The 17,709-nt window shown below is 40.5% G+C and overlaps 1 protein-coding gene across 9 annotated transcripts in view; it reads right to left on the reverse strand.

Moving 5' to 3' along the window:
* The window catches only part of CADM1 (cell adhesion molecule 1), a 344,187-nt gene that overhangs the window by 69,525 nt on the left and 256,953 nt on the right, over positions 1-17,709 (reverse strand). For all 9 annotated transcript variants that reach the window (XM_060104646.1, XM_060104645.1, XM_060104644.1 and 6 more), the window contains one exon: positions 667-813. In XM_060104646.1, the coding sequence (XP_059960629.1) occupies positions 667-813 (147 nt within the window). The remainder of the gene's footprint in view (positions 1-666; positions 814-17,709) is intronic.

Consider the following 17,709-nt stretch of genomic DNA (forward strand, 5'->3'; position numbering starts at 1 on the left):
CAGGTCATGAATGGTCTGAGGTGTTGGAGAGAATGGGGACAAGTGGGCAGGAGGCGACATGCTTGACACCCACTTTGGTCAGGCACCAACGCTTTCAAATCGCAATTTTTCGAAAGACCTGATTCTTGCTCTTACCAAACCCTAACACCCATTTGAACCACTGCTATGATATACAATTAAGTTTTGATCACTGGCTTTTGTGATCTTACATTTGGAAGGATTTCAGCACGTAGGCACCTCCATCTACCACAGGCTATGATGACAGGAGATTTGGTTTTGTCTTTATAGGCACAGATTGCCTAGGAAACTTCAGTCTTCAAATCAAACAGATTACCTTTGAGAATGCTATATTTTCCTTGCTTTACCCTATTTGAGTTGTTTGTGTCAGCTAAGGATTTGGGACTCAAAGGCAATTCACCTTGAATTACTACAATCAATTCCTATTGCAAAGGAAGACTGTCTTACTTTTAAAAAAGGACCATTCAAGGTTTCTCTTAAGTAGGGAGATTATGATTGCATGTCTCTTCTTTCCTCTGAAGAACTGATTAAACTTTAAGCATCTAACATTAAATTAAAAAAAAAAAAAGGAGGCCTTGGCAATCTCTTTATCAAGACAATGTGTAGGAAAACATGTTGCCATCTAATGCTATAGAGATGTAAACTTACGCCGGAAGTCCCTGAAATAAATGGTCTGTCTGTTGGGATTCAGTAGTTGGATAACAGAGTCGTCACTCTTATTGACCTGGCAGCTGATGGTTGCAACTTCTCCCTCGATCACTGTCACATCTTTCGTAAACAAATTCTGTCCATCACCTTCAAAAAAAGGAGAAAAAAATCTCGTCAATTAAAATTTGGTTAATAGGATCAATTAAAATGAGAAACAAGAAGTGAATTAGAAAATAGACACAATGGGAATTCCCTGAAGGTCCAGTGGTTAGGACTCCGAGCTTTCACTGCCAAGGGAGTGGGTTCACGCCCTGGTCGGGGAACTAACATCCCACAAGCTGTGCGGCCAAAATAGAAAATGGACAGGAGCAGCCACATTTGGTAAGGCTCACCTACCTTTCTCCAATAGTCCACAAAACGAGTCTATTAAGCTGAGCTAGATCTAGGGGCAAAATACAACTAAGCCTGGAATCAACGTGCTGTCAGAAGTTGTGATGTCCACGCTCCAGCCTCCAGTGTTTTTACTAGCCAAGTAGTATGCTGGAGAGGTATGGAAAGGTAAGAGTATTGGCCGTCATGAGTAACAGCAGCTCCCACAAACGGAGTAGGGGAAATACGTATACATCAGCCTTCCTTATCTGCGGGTTCGGCATCAGCAGATTCAACCAACTACAGATAGAAAATACTAAAAGAAAAATTCCAGAATGTTCCCCAAAGCAAAACTTGAATTTGCATGACAGCAACTATTTACATAGTGCTTACATTGTTTTTACCACTATTTACATAACATTTACATTGTATTGGGTATTATAAGTAATCTAGAGATGACTTAAAGTATATATATATATATTTTTTTTTTTTTTTGCGGTACGCAAGCCTCTCACTGCTGTGGCCTCTCCCGTTGCGGAGCACAGGCTCCGGACGCGCAGGCTCAGTGGCCATGGCTCACGGGCCCAGCCGCTCCGCGGCATGTGGGATCTTCCCAGACCAGGGCATGAACCCGTGTCCCCTGCATCGGCAGGCGGACTCTCAACCACTGCGCCACCAGGGAAGCCCCAAAGTACACATTTTATAGAAAGGACTTGAGCATCCTGAGGTTTATGGTGTCCGTGGGGGTCCTGGAACCAATCCCCCATGGATACCAAGGAATGACGGTACTCAACCTCAGCTCACATGCCCTTGAGCTATTTGGTCACCTCACAGAAAACTCAAGGGGTCACTTAATAGAAGTAGGTGGGAGGGCTCAGTAAACAATCTCACCTTGTTAGTGGATGTCAAGATTCCCAAAGTATAGGCAGTTTTGTTATTTATTGCGTAGGGGTGGGGACCTGACTATGACCCTTTGGAAACTCAGTAAAATCCTGGGAAGCCTTACAGTTCACTTTATTACTCTGTTCTCAGAAACGACATCTTCATGACTCACCCAAAGCTCCGGGCAGTCCTGAACCACGCCCCTTCTACAGACTATCCCCTTCTAGCCATTTAGAAAATCTCTTACAGAACATGTCAAAAAGTCTAGGCTTTCAGATCCCCGATATCTGGGTTATCTCCAGATATGCTCTAGTCTGTTGCTTCTAGGATGAGTGACAGTAGCCAGGGCCCCTCATAAATGTCCTAAATGATCCACAGCACAGGTAGGAGGAGAGGAGACTTCAAAAGCAAAAGATGAAATAATTGTTGAATGTCCAATTCCGCACCAGGCATAGCAGGGGATTTAGCAGTATAAGACATTGTCCTAGCCTCTAAGAAGCTGCAATGTTGGTGAAAACTGATCCCTAATTCCCACTTACAGAACAAAAAGTATAATATAGGTAATAGGTACAATGGCCAATCAGGGAGGGGACAAGAGAGATTGCTTTTTAGCTGTAAGATTTTAGGCAAACTATTTAAAGTCCCTGAGACAATGTCTCATCTGTAAAGTGGGGATAGTAATTAAAAGTTATCTCCCAGAGCTGTTGGGAGGATTAAGAAAGATAATCAGGGACTTCCCTGGTGGCACAGTGGTTAAGAATCCACCTGCCAATGAAGGGGACACGAGTTCCAACCCTGATCTGGAAAGATCCCACATGCCGCGGAGCAACTAAGCCCGTGCGCCACAACTACTGAGCCTGCACTCTAGAGCCCGTGCTCGGCAACGAAGAGCAGCCCCCGCTCACCACAACTGGAGAAAGCTCGCACGCAGCAACAAAGACCCAACGCAGCCAAAAATAAAACAAATTTAAAGAAAAAAAAAAAGAAAGATAATCAATGTAAAGCATTTAGCACTGTGGCTACCTATAGTAAAACTGAATAAATGGTAGCTGCTATCATCCTCACCACCATCACTTCTCTAGATGTCAAATCCCAACTAAGCAACTGTACATGTTGCCAGTAGTGTGGATACAAGAATGAAAGCTCACGGTCCCTGCTCTCAAGGAGCTCTCTATGTAATTATATATCAACTCAGGGTGGCTTATTCACTCTCTAAAAATAACCTGTCACATTAAGAAACAAAGGTCAAAGATAAGTACTATTCTAAAATAAAAAATGAGACTGCATAAATAGAGACGCAATTTGAGTAAATGGAGGATTTCCACCTGCTCTCATATTTCCGCTGAAGGATCCTTTTTTGGCAGGACACAGTGGGGAAGTGTGAGAAGGGACGTCTAAGATGGCTTTAAGCCAAATCCACCTAGAAATAGACCAGCCTACGGAAGAGGATTAGAAAAAAGGCAACTAGAGGGATAAGGAAAAAATTATTAGAGCCACAGATAAACAAACATTCTTGATGCTGGAGAAGCAGAGCAAAAGGAAACCCAACCTCGGGACCTCTGACCCAGGGAAGTGACCTGGGTGTGCAAACGAGGCCCACAGGGCTTGTAGCAAGTGAAAAGGTCAATCTTCCCCAGCTTGATCCAGCAGTGAAAGCTTAGTGGGCTGAAGAGTGTTAGAGAATAATAACCAAGAGGAAGCGTGATCAGAGGAGACAAAGTCATGCTTAGCGTTTCCTCAGTGGGTCACCGTGACAAACACAGAATTCAGAACCCAGCTGGGGGGAGCAGTTTGTTCCCAGATCTGAAACTAAAACAAGGGAAAGGGAATTCCTGCCAATGGAGCAAACTTCTCAAGGTGGTTTTGCTGGCCCTGGCGGAGGTCTGCACAGAAAGGACAATACCCTATTTCCTCAGGGTAACCCAATCTAGTAAGGGTTACAATCTAGTAACAGTAAACTGCATGATTCAAATGCTATTCTGTCTCGAAACATGGGACTTGCCTTGAGGAGATTAGACTATCAAACCAGTCTACCGGATTGTGGAGGAGATTTCTTCTACCTAAAGGAAGTTTATTAGCAACACAAATAAGAATCTTCAGCGTATAAGAGGAACACATGGAAAGGCTACCCAGTGAAAGGCCTTAATCCCTATGGCCTTATAGATCCTGACTACCATCTTGCAGATGCTGGGACTTAAAGCCAAGTGCGATTCAATTAAGCTCTAATAGAATAGTTTCTGTGGAAATAACCATCCGCTCTAATTTTAGTCTTTACTCAGAACCCTAGTATATTCTGTCTATATTCATATTAAGGCTATAAAACATTTGCAGAGGAGACAGGAGCGGAGGAGTTGACTGTGATTTTGTACTTAAAGCAAGAAAAGTAATGAAACAGAACCAGAGGGATTTTTTGTTTGTACGTTTCTTAAAAAGTCTAAACATTCTTATTTATTACTTATAATGAAATAACATAAGACCAGATCCCTTTAATGTGTTATTACTGAATAAATCATTCAGGTAAAACGTTTGCTATCTGTAAATGTTTGCCCTTGCTGTGCTCTGGCACATAACAGGCTCTGCAAATCCACGGTGGTATCATCGTCACTACTGTATTATTTTTGGAAATTGCTAAGGCCAACCTAAAATCCACTGTCTCAGAAAATGACAATTCCTAGCTATGTTAACATGGTTACAATACAAATGCTAAAAAATTCTAAGTGCTGAAAGATATCAAAGTGCCTTGACTGATGGTGGTGGCCCAAGGATGTCACTCTGTAAAAGTCACCAATAAATTATATGGGTCAGCTGGACAGTAGTTATATTACACAGAGCTCCATGCTTGGAGCGTCATAAGATGGCTGCAGTGGAATAATAATGACCTATTTAGTGGAGGCAAAGGAAGCGAATGACAGTGATGAAAATATGATATGTATGTCAGTACTCCTAACTGCCTGAAGCCTTTATGTAAAAATAATTTCTGCTCACGTCCTCAACTATTTCTTCCAAACAGAAGGGTGCACTGTGACTTGATAAATTTCCCCTTGAAACAGATATCACGACAATTAGGTTGTTACAAAACACAATTTGATGTGTAGCAGAAGGCTACAAACAGGTAACTATGGTGCCTTTCTTAAATAATCCATTTAAAAAACCCTTCCGATTTTCTAAAATTGAGTTAGCAGATATATCGTCAGGGCAGAAATAGCACACGTTCTGGGCAAAAGAAATCAAGTAGGTACAATATACTGTAGCCATGAAATAAGGCTGTTATCAGCAAGGTAATTTATTTTAAGGGTGGAACAACATCTGACACGTATAGACATTTTTGACTGCTAGTTGGTATATGTGGGTGAGGTTTAAGGGACGGAATCAAACTGGCTTTTAATTTATACCAGCAACTGTATTCCCTATAACTTCCCTATCTGCCCCACAAATTCTAAAAATAAGACTCTGGCATTAGAGAGGCCCATTCACTCGCAAGCAGGCCTCCCAAAGTACTCTAGAAGTTGCCAGGACATTCATTACAAGGAAGAAAAAGCATATTACCTAAAGCAAAAAAAAAAAAAAAAAAAAAAAAGATAAAATTTATTTTGATGATCAGTAAAGACCATTTCAGCTGAGCTGGTTAGGGCTGGAGTGGGGTTGGGAATGCAGTGGACTCAGAGATCCCCCATTAATTCAATCATCAGTTGACTTAACTCATGGATTCTTTCCTGAAACCTCATTTTGTTATAAACACTATGTAAATACATTACACAGAACACTAAGCCTGGGTTGGAATCTATTTGACCAACAAGAGAACTGCCTGAAGGGGTGATGGGGCAAATCTTCGAGCAAGAAGCTGAAATGAGAAATAGCATTCTCAAGCACCGGGACTTGGAGAAGGGAACGTATATTGCTCTGACGCTAGGCGTTGTGTTAGTGGCTTTGCATGCTTTTTCTTCTCAAACTCCTGGAGTTTTCAATGTCCCCACTTTAAAGATTAAGAACCTGAGACACGGAGAAATTGAAATAAGCTGCCTAATGGAATTCAGCTAAGTGGCCAGGCTGGTGTTTGAACCCAGTTACATCAGCTTCTCCAGCCCATACAGTTTGTACTTTTTAACCGGCCAACCTCAAGATTTGTTGCCAAGGTTCTACTGGCTCTGCCTTGGAAAATTTACTTGTTTTTAAAGAGGGTGATTTCCCTATGAGCAACTTCTGATTTTTTTTACTTCCATAATTTATCCAGAACACAGTTACACACTTCAAGATGAGAGAGAAACTGTCCTGAATGTACAACACCTTGTTTACTATTGCTTCCTTCTTTTAGCACTCAGCACACTGCCCCTGGAGAATGCCTTTATTACCAGTGCATGGCCAGTTTGCCAGCACCGAGAGCTCTGGCCCCCACTGCCTGGCTGTTAATAAATAAAGCACTTTATTTACACCGGGGAAGTCTCCCCAGTCAAGTCTATAATAAAAGGGCAAGTCACAGTTGGAACAGAATTCGGTTTATACTATGGCAACTATGTAAACTCTTCCTGACTCAAGGAGCACCAATGACTCTTTACTGGGAAGACAGGTTGCCCAGAGAAAGAGCAAATAAGGTCCCCTGTTCTACTCCTTCAGTTGCAAAATCGTATTAGGGGAACCTTTTTTTTAATCCTCTGCTGTGTGGAAGACTGAACCTAACATGAAATCAGCATAGTCAGCTTGTCTAAATAGGCAAAAGTCCAACCAACCATACAGGCTGTCCAAAAAAACCCAACCAAACCAACAAAAAAATCATCCTGCCAATGATCAACGTAGCCATTAAAAAAGCCACCAGAGTTATCGAAATTTTACACTAATTAAAGCTTTGGGGTTATTAATTCTTCCCCTCCAAATGGTATCTAAGTTGAGACTTTCTAAAGAGGCAAAAAACTTGCATGTTTTTGAAACACATTTCTTATTGGTATGTGAGCCCTGTGTCTTAAAGCTTCAAATGTTTTTCCCCCCATTCTCATTTCTGTTGGATCCCATTTTTACAACCATATCAGTTACGTGCCCAACTTGAAAGAAAAACCCCTTACCTCAACCCAAATACAACCATCACCAACAGAGGCACTGCAATTCCTGCTAACATTTCTGAGAGCTAGCCTTAGAACTGAGTACATTTCAGGAAAAGAAAAAAAAAATTAAGATTCTGTTGAAACCCAGAGGGAGAAATCTTTCTAACTGTACATGTTCCTCCAAGTCAACGTAAACACAGTGTTCACTATAAATCATTAACAAAGCCATTAAGATTTGATTTCTATCTAAGCAATTATTGTCAGCATATTTCGTACACTTCCTTTAAAAGACTCAATCCTATCTTTCAATTCATTAAACTGTTCCTTGCATTTACAGAGTTTTATATCAAATCAGAAACCTATTTGAATTAATAAGAATTACAGTAAAAGTAATTTGAAAATAAATTATTTGAAGTTCAAGCCACAAAAGCTTTTGATGAAAGAATTTAGTCCCCTTTAAATATTACAGTAACATTTTCAGTCATCCAATGTGCAAATAAAAGACAGTGAGAACGTGTGTCGAAAATGATGGGTCCAGGTCTTCCCTGGCAGTCCAGTGGTTAAGACTCCACGCTTCCACTGCAGGGGACGCAGATTCCATCCCTGGTCGGGGAACTGAGGTCCCACGTGCCGCGAGGCGCGGCCAAAAAAAAAAAAAAAAACGAAACAGAAAACGATGGGTCTATCAACCGTGGATTAAGGTTAAGGGTGAGCCCTCTTCAACATAAATACAATTCTTTATTTCAAAGAGAGACAATACTTCAACCTTTGTGAATACTAGAATATTTATTTAAAATCAAAAGCATTCAATCTGTCTGCTGTTTACAAAGCTACTCTTAACCTTTTTGATCCTCATCCATGTTTTGCTATTCCAAACAGTAAAGTCGAATTTGTTGACTGTCTGCTCCAAGGACTGTCTACTCAATGGTCAAAATAATTATGAATGCGAACCATACCGTTCACAAGCTCAGAGTTAAAATAAGCTAAACCAACTCAGTAGATAACTGAGTGGGCAAGAGTATGTGGCATGGACCAAAGCATTTCCTTTGTGTCCCCTTCTTTTTCATAGAACCCTTGTGGAAACAAAGGTCAACAGAACTAAAAGGAACCTCCAGATCAACTCTCTCATTTTATAGATAAAGACAGTGAGGCCCAGGGAGGAGATATGTAAGTAAGATCACATGGCAAGTATGAGGCCCCATCTCCTGATGGCTCATCAAGGTATTTCTATTCTCGGTTATTTCTAAATAACTTTTATTGACTTGCTTCTAATTACAAAAGCAATATATGCTCAAGGTTTGTTTATTTATTTATTTATTAAAAGCTTTGTTTCAAGTGTCATATTCATAACACTTTATCCTATGGCATGGAGATGGTCAGGATCTCCTAAGAATCTCCTGTAATATAATTACGGCTGTATCACTTGAGCTTATGGAAGGAAAAAAAATATTGAATTTAATCTAATCTCCTTTTATAATCAGTAAAAGGTGAGGCAAATTTTTGAACGGCAAGTTAAAGAGTAATCTTCCCTCAGTGCTGGTTTTTTCTTCAATTAAAACTGTTGATTTCCCCTGAATACAAAACAAAAAAATATCATCTGACACAACATTAAGCAATTCATGAATATTCTGTATACACATTCTTGTTTAGTTGACTAATGGCAAATTAACGTTCTCTATTTTAGCTTAAACACATACTATAGGTATGTTTGATTAGCACTGAATTCCAAAAGCTGATTACTATGCATGCTTTGATTATGTAATTACATAATAGAGTATAATGGCTCCTTTGGAGTCATTATGATCTATATTGCAAATATGTTTCAGTTTTGCCATAGTTTAAATACGTTGAGATGAGAGCTCATAACAAGGCTCCACTTTTTAGTCTTATCAGCTAAATGGGCATTTCCCCATTCATCCCAACATCTCCCTGACACCAATTAAGGCCTATTGTGTCAAGCTGTATACACTTCTGAGAAGTTCCCTTTGTTTTCTCAGCATTCAAAAAAGGACATTGATTTTAAAAGCTGTATGATGCAAAAGGCCTGGTTTCAAAAAAAAAAGGCTGAAATTCCATCCTTCATCCACCCTTTGAAAGGTCTGCAAGGAATCACATCTAGTTCATTAATCACTGTTCAGACAACCACAAGGGGGTTAAAGATGGAATTTCACCTTTAACTCGAAAATGCACACGAGGGAGGGACAGCCAAGAATACTGATGCTCATAGTGGTGACTTGCCACAATGCGTTCAGCCACACCAACTTACACAAAGGTCCAGTTCTGCAAATCTCATGTCTTGCAATATCCCTTTTAGAAGGGGTAGCTCTGAAAGAGCTCGGCCAGATTTTGCCTTCAGAGTTCCCAAACCCAGGTTTTGATGGATCTAAAGGCTAACAAAATCGACCTAGTGAATAGATTTTGATAATTCCACCATCACCTTACAAATTGGAAAGTTCAGGATTTAAAACAGGACAAAAGTTATTGCAAAGAAGGATGTCAAGATTCTCTTGTCCCCATGAAATCCTTTAATCTTGTGCTATTTCATTTGTAAGAAGAGCTGTTTCTGCTCTTCTCTTCCAAGAGAATGAGCTCTTACACCATGCCAAACCAAAGGTGACCCGAGCCTTAACTTTAAAGACTAATAAGCATCAAGCTGTTTTTACCTTTGGGTCTATTGGTTTTCAGCATTAAGGCTGAAGAACCGCGGTCAAGCAGTTCAACTGTATTGACGGTTGGTCAATACAGTCCAACTGGTATTTACATAAAGGATGAGAATTTCTTTTGTGAAAGGAAACATTGATTAGATGTGTGAAAACTCTTTTCCAGGAATACTGTGACAAAAGAAAGTAGTTACAGCAGCTTCGCCTATGTTATTTCAGTTTTAACCATCACATTAGAAGCCTTCCTCTTAAAAGACTGAGCTCAATAGGACTTTTTAATCAGAGCCCACAGCACTAAGAGGGCCAAGCAATTATGATGCTTATGATCTGAGCTGCCTGATCCCATAAAGTGCAGAGGTTCAATGCCCTCTATAGAATGTTTGTGGGGAGTGATACCCGTCCACTAAACATGAAGATCTGAATTAGCTTTTCCATTAAAATCCACTTATCCAAGAAGCGAAGGCAATCAAAGAAAGAGGAATATAAGAATAAACCATAATAAAAGATAATAATAATCACTGAATCCTTTTGCTCTTCACACTGAAATGTGAAAATCCCAGACTTTCTTCTCCTCTCACTCCTTTTCACAGCTGGACAGGTTTCATGGCATTTTCGTTCATCAAAAAGATAGCATCTTTTCTGGAGAGAAGATAGCCTCACCCTGAAGAAAAACTTCCTCCAGTGGACATGTTTTCTGAGAATTAAAAGAGAGAGGAAAAAACAGAGCCCCCAAAGTAGGAAAGTCACTGTTTTATTTGCTTGTGAGATGGCACTGAAATCACCTTGTGGAACAGTCATTTTAAGCCTGCTAAATCTGCTTAGAGGCTCTTGGGAGAAAAGAGGCTCTTAAAAAAATATTAATTAAAAAATAACCACAGCCATCCAACTTGGACCTTGGAGGAGAACAATCTGAATACAGAGGCTTCTTACAAAACTAATTGTGTTGGCAAAGCAAGGAGTTTCTTCTCAATGGATTTGATTCTGTGATGCTCGTTTATGGCAAAAGAAGAATAAAAGAACAGTTTTATATTGCTCTGCTGCAGTAGCAATTCAAAGAGGGGGAGTGTTCCAGCATTTCCAAATACATTGTCTCCTTCAGACAGAGCGTGCTGAAGGCCAACTGTTGCTCTTCTGCACCAACCACTTGGCTAATGAACTGATAATATGCTATTCCATTCCCTGGGATACATTAAATGGCTACTTTGCAGAGTGAAAACTAGTTGGACAATTCTGCTGTTCATGAGCATGGACTCTTGGGAAAGAAAATCACATTCTAAAATGGGTGCATTGTGCAGGTGGAAGCCAGTAACTGATGAAGCACAGACCCTCACACCATCCAGTGGGGTAGTCACCGGTCCCAAAGTTAGCTGAAGCCTGGGATAATGGGAATGGACGATTTTTGTTTGTTTGTTTCGGTTTTGGGGTTTTTTTTGTGGTATGCGGGCCTCTCACTGCTGTGGCCTCTCCCGTTGCAGAGCACAGGCTCCTGACACGCAGGCTCAGCGGCCATGGCTCACAGGCCCAGCCGCTCCGCGGCATGTGGGATCTTCCCGGACCGGGGCACGAACCCGTGTCCCCTGCATCGGCAGGTGGACTCTCAACCACTGCGCCACCAGGGAAGCCCGGGAATGGACGATTTTAATTCATATAGAGAACTATCCACATTTCTCAAACCATGAGCTATTCATAACGAAAACAAAACGTTTAAATGATTAAAACTCAAAATACGCATTAAAATATTTGAAAACCACAAAGGCCGACACACATATTAGGTTCTATTATTCCTATAAAGACTTAAGGGAACTTGGACTTCTTCCTTACCCGGGAAGAGATCTTGGTAGCCAAGCCATTTACTATACACACTGCAGCAGCCTCTGGTGAGCCCTTACTTTGTAAGAAAATACAATGTTGCCTGTTTTTCTAACCAATTGAAAAGAAATTCACGAATCTCTGTCTCAAAGCTATGGAGACAGCAGACTCTACTGTGGTCTCTTCTTAACTGATGCTTCTCAATTTCCCTACATTCTAAGCATATTTAGAGATGCAGACTGTGTACAATAACTGCCCCTCTACAAAGTGCTTTAAATTGAATTTCCTTACAACCATTAAGCTCAAGTCTCAATGGAGATGGCACGTGCAGTTCCCTTATTTTTTATACCCTGCTTTTAAGCACCCAATTTAATATCATCTTTCCCTTTGATGAGAGATACCATTATTAAACCCGGGCCACTTGCTTCAACTTACTAAAAGCTGATTTTTTTTTCTTTACGTTTGCCTCCAGGGTGTTAAAAGACTAACAATTAGTGTAAGATACTTAAAATCACAAGGCTATCACATGTAACAATGATTACTACACACAGAAAAGAAAAGGGAAGTGACTGGTTTTCTCCATGTCTGGAGGCAAGAGAAACACATTTCTAAAGCGTTCATTGTTATTTTAATTTTTTTAATATCAAGAAGACTCCCATTATTTCTGGAGGGAGCATTATTTTAATTATCTGTATGATAACAATAGCTAAATACTTTTAAAATGTTTTCTGTGTGCCGTGTAATTTCATTTAATCCTCACAACAATCCTACATGGTTCAATATCTTATCATCATCCCCATTATACAGATGAGGAAACTGAGATTTAGAGAGGTTCAATAAGTGGCTGGAACCAATATCCAAACCTCTGTCTATTTAACTCTGGCACTAGTCACAATTACAGAATGTTAATAAGGCTTTGTTTTATGATGCTAAAAGAATGGTGGGGAACTAATAGAAGAATCTACTGTATCTGATTTCTATGAGTTAGGACTAAAACTAAAATAATACAGCTTAGAAGGAATTTGAAGCCTATCCATCAGCAATCAGCATGTTCCAATATGTGACAGTGATATAATTAGCTCTATAACCAGAGTCCAAATACTGGTCCTTTAGTATTTAGAGAGAGGATGTCTGTTCTGCCGAACGATCCTGACTCAAAATGCAGTTCAACTCCAAATTCAGGCATTTAGAGTGTCTGCTTCAAGGGCATTTATTAGTATTGACAATCTATGTGACTGAAATTTGGCTGTAATAGCAGTCTCTCTACATCTCCTCGTTCATTTTTCCTGCCAACAAGAGCCATTGAACACCTTCCAAATTTAAAGCTTAGAGCCGACAGGACAAGCAAGTAAGGATATCAGTTGGAACACATCAGATATGGACTCAGAGTGAATGTCAACCTCAACTGACATGACTACAGAAACAGAAACCGGGGAAAAGGGAGGGGATAGATGTTTCATATTCTTATTCTAGAGGGTATCCCGAGCGTGTGTAATATGGTTTGTTCAAGAAACAGCTGTAAATCCATGATAAGCATCATGCTGAATAATGTGGCAACATTCAACTTATTCACATCTCCTACCAGGAATCCAAGCAGCTTTGGACTATTTTATGAAATGACAGTTTCTTAGCTGGAAAATTGGGTTCTGTGACTAAGGCCCTTACGGTGAGTTATTCCCTCTATTATCCGTCAGTCACAAAGCAAGTGGTGGTTTTTTAACCTCTGGGCTCTTGAGTTGTTGGTCCCAGCTGAGTCTGAGGAGAAACATATGAGTTAGAAAGCTCTTCTTAAGCCAGGGTTTGATGAAGGGATTGCATATGGAGAGTGGCCAAAGGAGATTCCAGATTCTACTTTCCTGACTGCCGAGTCCCTGGCGGAAAGCCTATGTCAGTCAGAGGGGCACTGCAACTATCCAAAGTGGTGCCATTATGAAAATAGCTTGATTAGTTATCATCTGAATGTGGGCTGCTGATTAATCATCACTGAAGTTAGAGATATGTGATAAGGACAAAACTTGTACCTTATTTTCACTTAAGAGGGCATCTAAGGAATATGGGACCATAAAACTCGGAAAAAAGGAATTTGTGCTGCAGTTCTGAGCTTACTGGTGGTGAAACCGGGAAAAACTCCGAATCTGTTTTCACATTTTAAAAAGGGTAAATGGCATCTCTCCTCCGAGGTTATCATGAGAATCGAGTGAGGAAATGTGTGTAACAGTATTTTTCAAGCTCCAAAAATGCTAAATAAAGGATATAATCTTTTCCTTCTCCAGCTTCTTCATGAGCATCATGGCTATCTCCATGCAGCCTCTGTCTATAGTGCTAGGACCCTCTTATGAGCTTCCATGATCTGCTGGAATTTTTTTTCAATTTCAGAGCTTTAGCTAGCATTCTTTTCATTCTAAGGCTAACTAAAAAAGCACAGAGTCAATTAAAACATCTTCATCACTAATGTTAAACTGCAAACTAAAACCATCCTCAGTATGAAAAGTATAAGGTGAATAGCAGATGTAGGCAGAGGAGTGAACATTTAAAATTAGGTTCAATCTATAGCACTACAAACATGATTTATTTTCTGTTTTCCCTCCTTTAATTATACGGCCATAAGTAGTTCAGTGAACAATTTCCGTGTTCTAAGGTTGTGTTAGGTTAGTCATGTAACACACAACACCCTTGCTGGAAAACCTCAACCGTCAACACCTCAGATATCAAGTGACTGAATACTGCTGTTTCACAAAAGTGAGCTTTCCATATCATTGAATCTCTCTCTGAAGGCCAAAATTAAAACGAAATGAAATGAAACAAAACAATTTCCACAAAGCTTGCTGACTTGCCACTTTCTTTGTCCTATGCTCCTATTTAAGGAGGATGACATGAGTCAATGACATACGTAGGACTATGTGGCCCTTCTCTAAACAATCTCAGCTGTCAGGCTTGTATATGTCCTTGCTGCTTCCCGCCAGTGCTGGCTGTCACTTCTTGAAGATAATTCCTTCCTTTATTACTAAGTGCAAGAGCTTTGAGAAAGCTACTGGTGCTAAGACCTTTCCTGTTTACTAATCCAGGATGTTTGAGGTCTCTAGAAACCTAACCTTCACTAAGTGGTATGTCACTGTGGTATGAGGTGGGTGTAATTTCCCCCTTCATTTGACACTGGAGGAAAGAAAAGTGCACAGGCAAAATTTAATTAACAATAATATTTGACAATAATACTTTGACACTAATAGATATTCTTAGGTAAAAATACACCTTTGAATGTAGGAAGCAAACCAATAAAAAAAAATTGGTGACTGACTCTAGTTTGTTTTTTAATGTTATTAGTTCAAACCCATCTATTACTAAGCTATGTATAAAGGCAGGTAAACTGACCATGGAGGATGCTGCAGGATCCAGCTGGAAGTCATTCGCTTTCCCCATGAAGCTCTGATACCACCCCACGTTCCTAGACTTTTGGCTCATGGTGTGTTGTAATTGTCAGTCTCGGCACTTATTACACTGATAGTTCTATGGTCATTTATTTACAGGGTGGTTTCCTTTTTAAAAAAAAATTGATCTAGGTTCAACTGCTAGCACTGCCAGTTATTAGCTAAACCTTGCAAAAGTTACTTAAGCTCTTGAAGCCTCAGGTTTTACACATGTAAAATGGGTCTAAAAATTTTAATTATTGTATCTCCTTGAGAACAGTCATACTATCTTCCTCATCTTTGTATTCCCAAAGCATAAGAGAGGGTCAGTTTATAGAGCAAGTGTTTAATCAATGCTTGTTAGGGGAGTTACTAAGACCTTCACACTGAGGCAGTCTCATTTTTGGAGACAAGTCTCTTAACATCAAAACATTAAGTTGTACCCATATCCCTCATTAAATATAATTGTGAACTTCAAATGAACTTAATTAAGAATTTCCTTAATTTTGCTTTTGAAATGATTCATCCAATTGTCTATTGTATTCTGAAGCTAACCATTTGCTTTTCCATGGCTCAGACATTTTCACAATGTCGAAAAGAAACAGCCCTAGTGCTGTGTCTCCAGTGGTCAACAGAGTAAACAGCCCAGCTTTAAGAAGTTCCTGATGTATATATGTACTGCATCTTCTTTATCCATTCATCTGTCGATGGGCATATATACAATGGAATACTACTCAGCCATAAAAAGGAATGAAATGGGGTCATTTGTAGAGATGTGGATGGACCTAGAGACTGTCACACAGAGTGAAGTGAGTCAGGAAGAGAAAAACAAATATCGTATATTAACGCATGTATGGGGAACCGAGAAAAATGGTTCAGATGAACCTGTTTGCAGGGCAGAAATAGAGACACAGATGTAGCAAACAAACATATGGACACCAAGGGGGGAAAGTGGGGGGGGGGGTGGTGGTGGTGGTGGTGTGATGAATTGGGGGATTGGGATTGACATGTATACACTAATATGTATAAAATAGATAACTAATAAGAACCTGCTGTATAAAAAAATAAATAAAATTCAAAAAAACAAGTTCCCGATGTTGCGAGGGAGACAGACATGTGTACGTACAAGGACAGCACAGTGTGGTGAGACTCATAAGCCACAAGGATGCTAATGCACTATGGGAACCTGGAGAAGCCAGGAATGACCCTGTCAGGATGGGGGTGCAAATTCCAGAGAGGATGAAGAAGAGACACTAGAAAGAAGGATCATGGTGTGTTTAGAACAAAGGGAAGAGTGTGATATGCTCTAAAGAGTGCCAGGAAGGGGCGCTTTCTAGAAAGGTCATTAGGTCCAGATATTGAAGGACACTGTATGCCAGGCTAGGGAATTTGCACTTTATCTTGTAATTAATAGGGAGCCATTAAGTGATTTTAATCCAGGGAGTGATATGATCACACCTGTGTTCTGAAAGATAACGTTTGCGCAGAGAGGGAGGGAAGACGGAAGGTGGGAAAAGGCTGGATCCAAGAAGATCAGTTAAGAGACATCAGCCACAGAGTACTCGAAGCTGATAAGAGCCAGGTAAGGGAATCCGGAGGGGGGAAGGCAGAGCTCAGGGTGGGAGGAGGGAGAGTGAGGAGGAGTGGGGAGCCCTTCCAGGTGAGGCACATTAGTGGGCTTTCAGCTCTGTTAAGGGGGCCCTGGGTGTTCCTCAGTCACCTCTGCTCAACTCCAGTTAGTGTCTAGTGGCCTTCTAAGGAAGGACCAGCAAAGAGCTAACTATCAAAAGGAGCTGGACGGCAGTTCACACACCCATTCTCATCACCACTGTTGTTCACCACAGAGATGGGTTTTTGCAGCCTCACTTGTACCAAAAATAGAATTAGGGTACCTGGGTGTCCCTCCACCCCTGCAACCCTCACCCCCAAAAAAGCCCTGCTAGTTCAGTGTGGTCGACCAGTAATTTTTAAAATCCCTGAGATGATTAACAATGAAGAATCTCAAATCACACCAGACTGACTGAGTCAGAATCTGCATTTTAACAAGAGACTCTAATCATTCATATGTGCATTACCATTTGAGGAGCTCTGGCCTAGAGTACAGTAATTCTCTCACGATCATAAACATTGAGACTGATGGCTTAACCAAGGAAGATCACAGAAAGAAGTGTGTTGTTCCTAGACAACAGGTTTCAAGGAAACTAGTGAATCAGTGAGTCATGGGGTGAAGAAGAACATGAATCCGCACCACCAAGTGAGGCCCATCTCCAGGGAGTAACATGGCTTCTGCAACTTCTCCTTCTGTAAAAACCGACTTCAAGTTTGCACGATGACGATAAATTGATGTGAATTGTTCATGAAGTCAATAGGAACTAGAACCTTGGGTTCTTTTTCAAGTTTCACAGAACCGCCACTACACAAATGAAAAATCCTCTCCCAAAGCAGCTAGCTGACTGCAACCAAAGCAAATAGATTATTCTGCATTCATTTGCAAAAAAAAAATGACTTCTTCCAGCTGGTGCTCCCACACTCGGTGGGTTTGTAAGTTTGCATGCTGCACTCTGGTTAATTTTTGCTTCTTTGGTTTCACTGTTACTGTATGTTTTGTGCTCGTGTGTGTTGAGCCAGTGAAGACAAAACAACAAATAGGGAAATAAAGCAAGCAGTCCAAAATGAAAACTGAAAGAGGCAGCCCAGGTTTGTTACGAAAGTGATGAGATTCAACTATACAATCAGAAGGGAGGGGAAAAAAAAATCTATACTACCCCATTACAGCAGACTTTTTCACTCTGTGTCCAGGACATAAAATTTGCTGCAAAAGCACTATTTACAATAGCCAGGACATTGAAGCAACCTAAGTGTCCATCGACAGATGAATGGATAAAG

This window comes from Mesoplodon densirostris, chromosome 7 (genome assembly GCF_025265405.1).
Source record: "Mesoplodon densirostris isolate mMesDen1 chromosome 7, mMesDen1 primary haplotype, whole genome shotgun sequence".
In the NCBI taxonomy this organism is placed as follows: domain Eukaryota; kingdom Metazoa; phylum Chordata; class Mammalia; order Artiodactyla; family Ziphiidae; genus Mesoplodon; species Mesoplodon densirostris.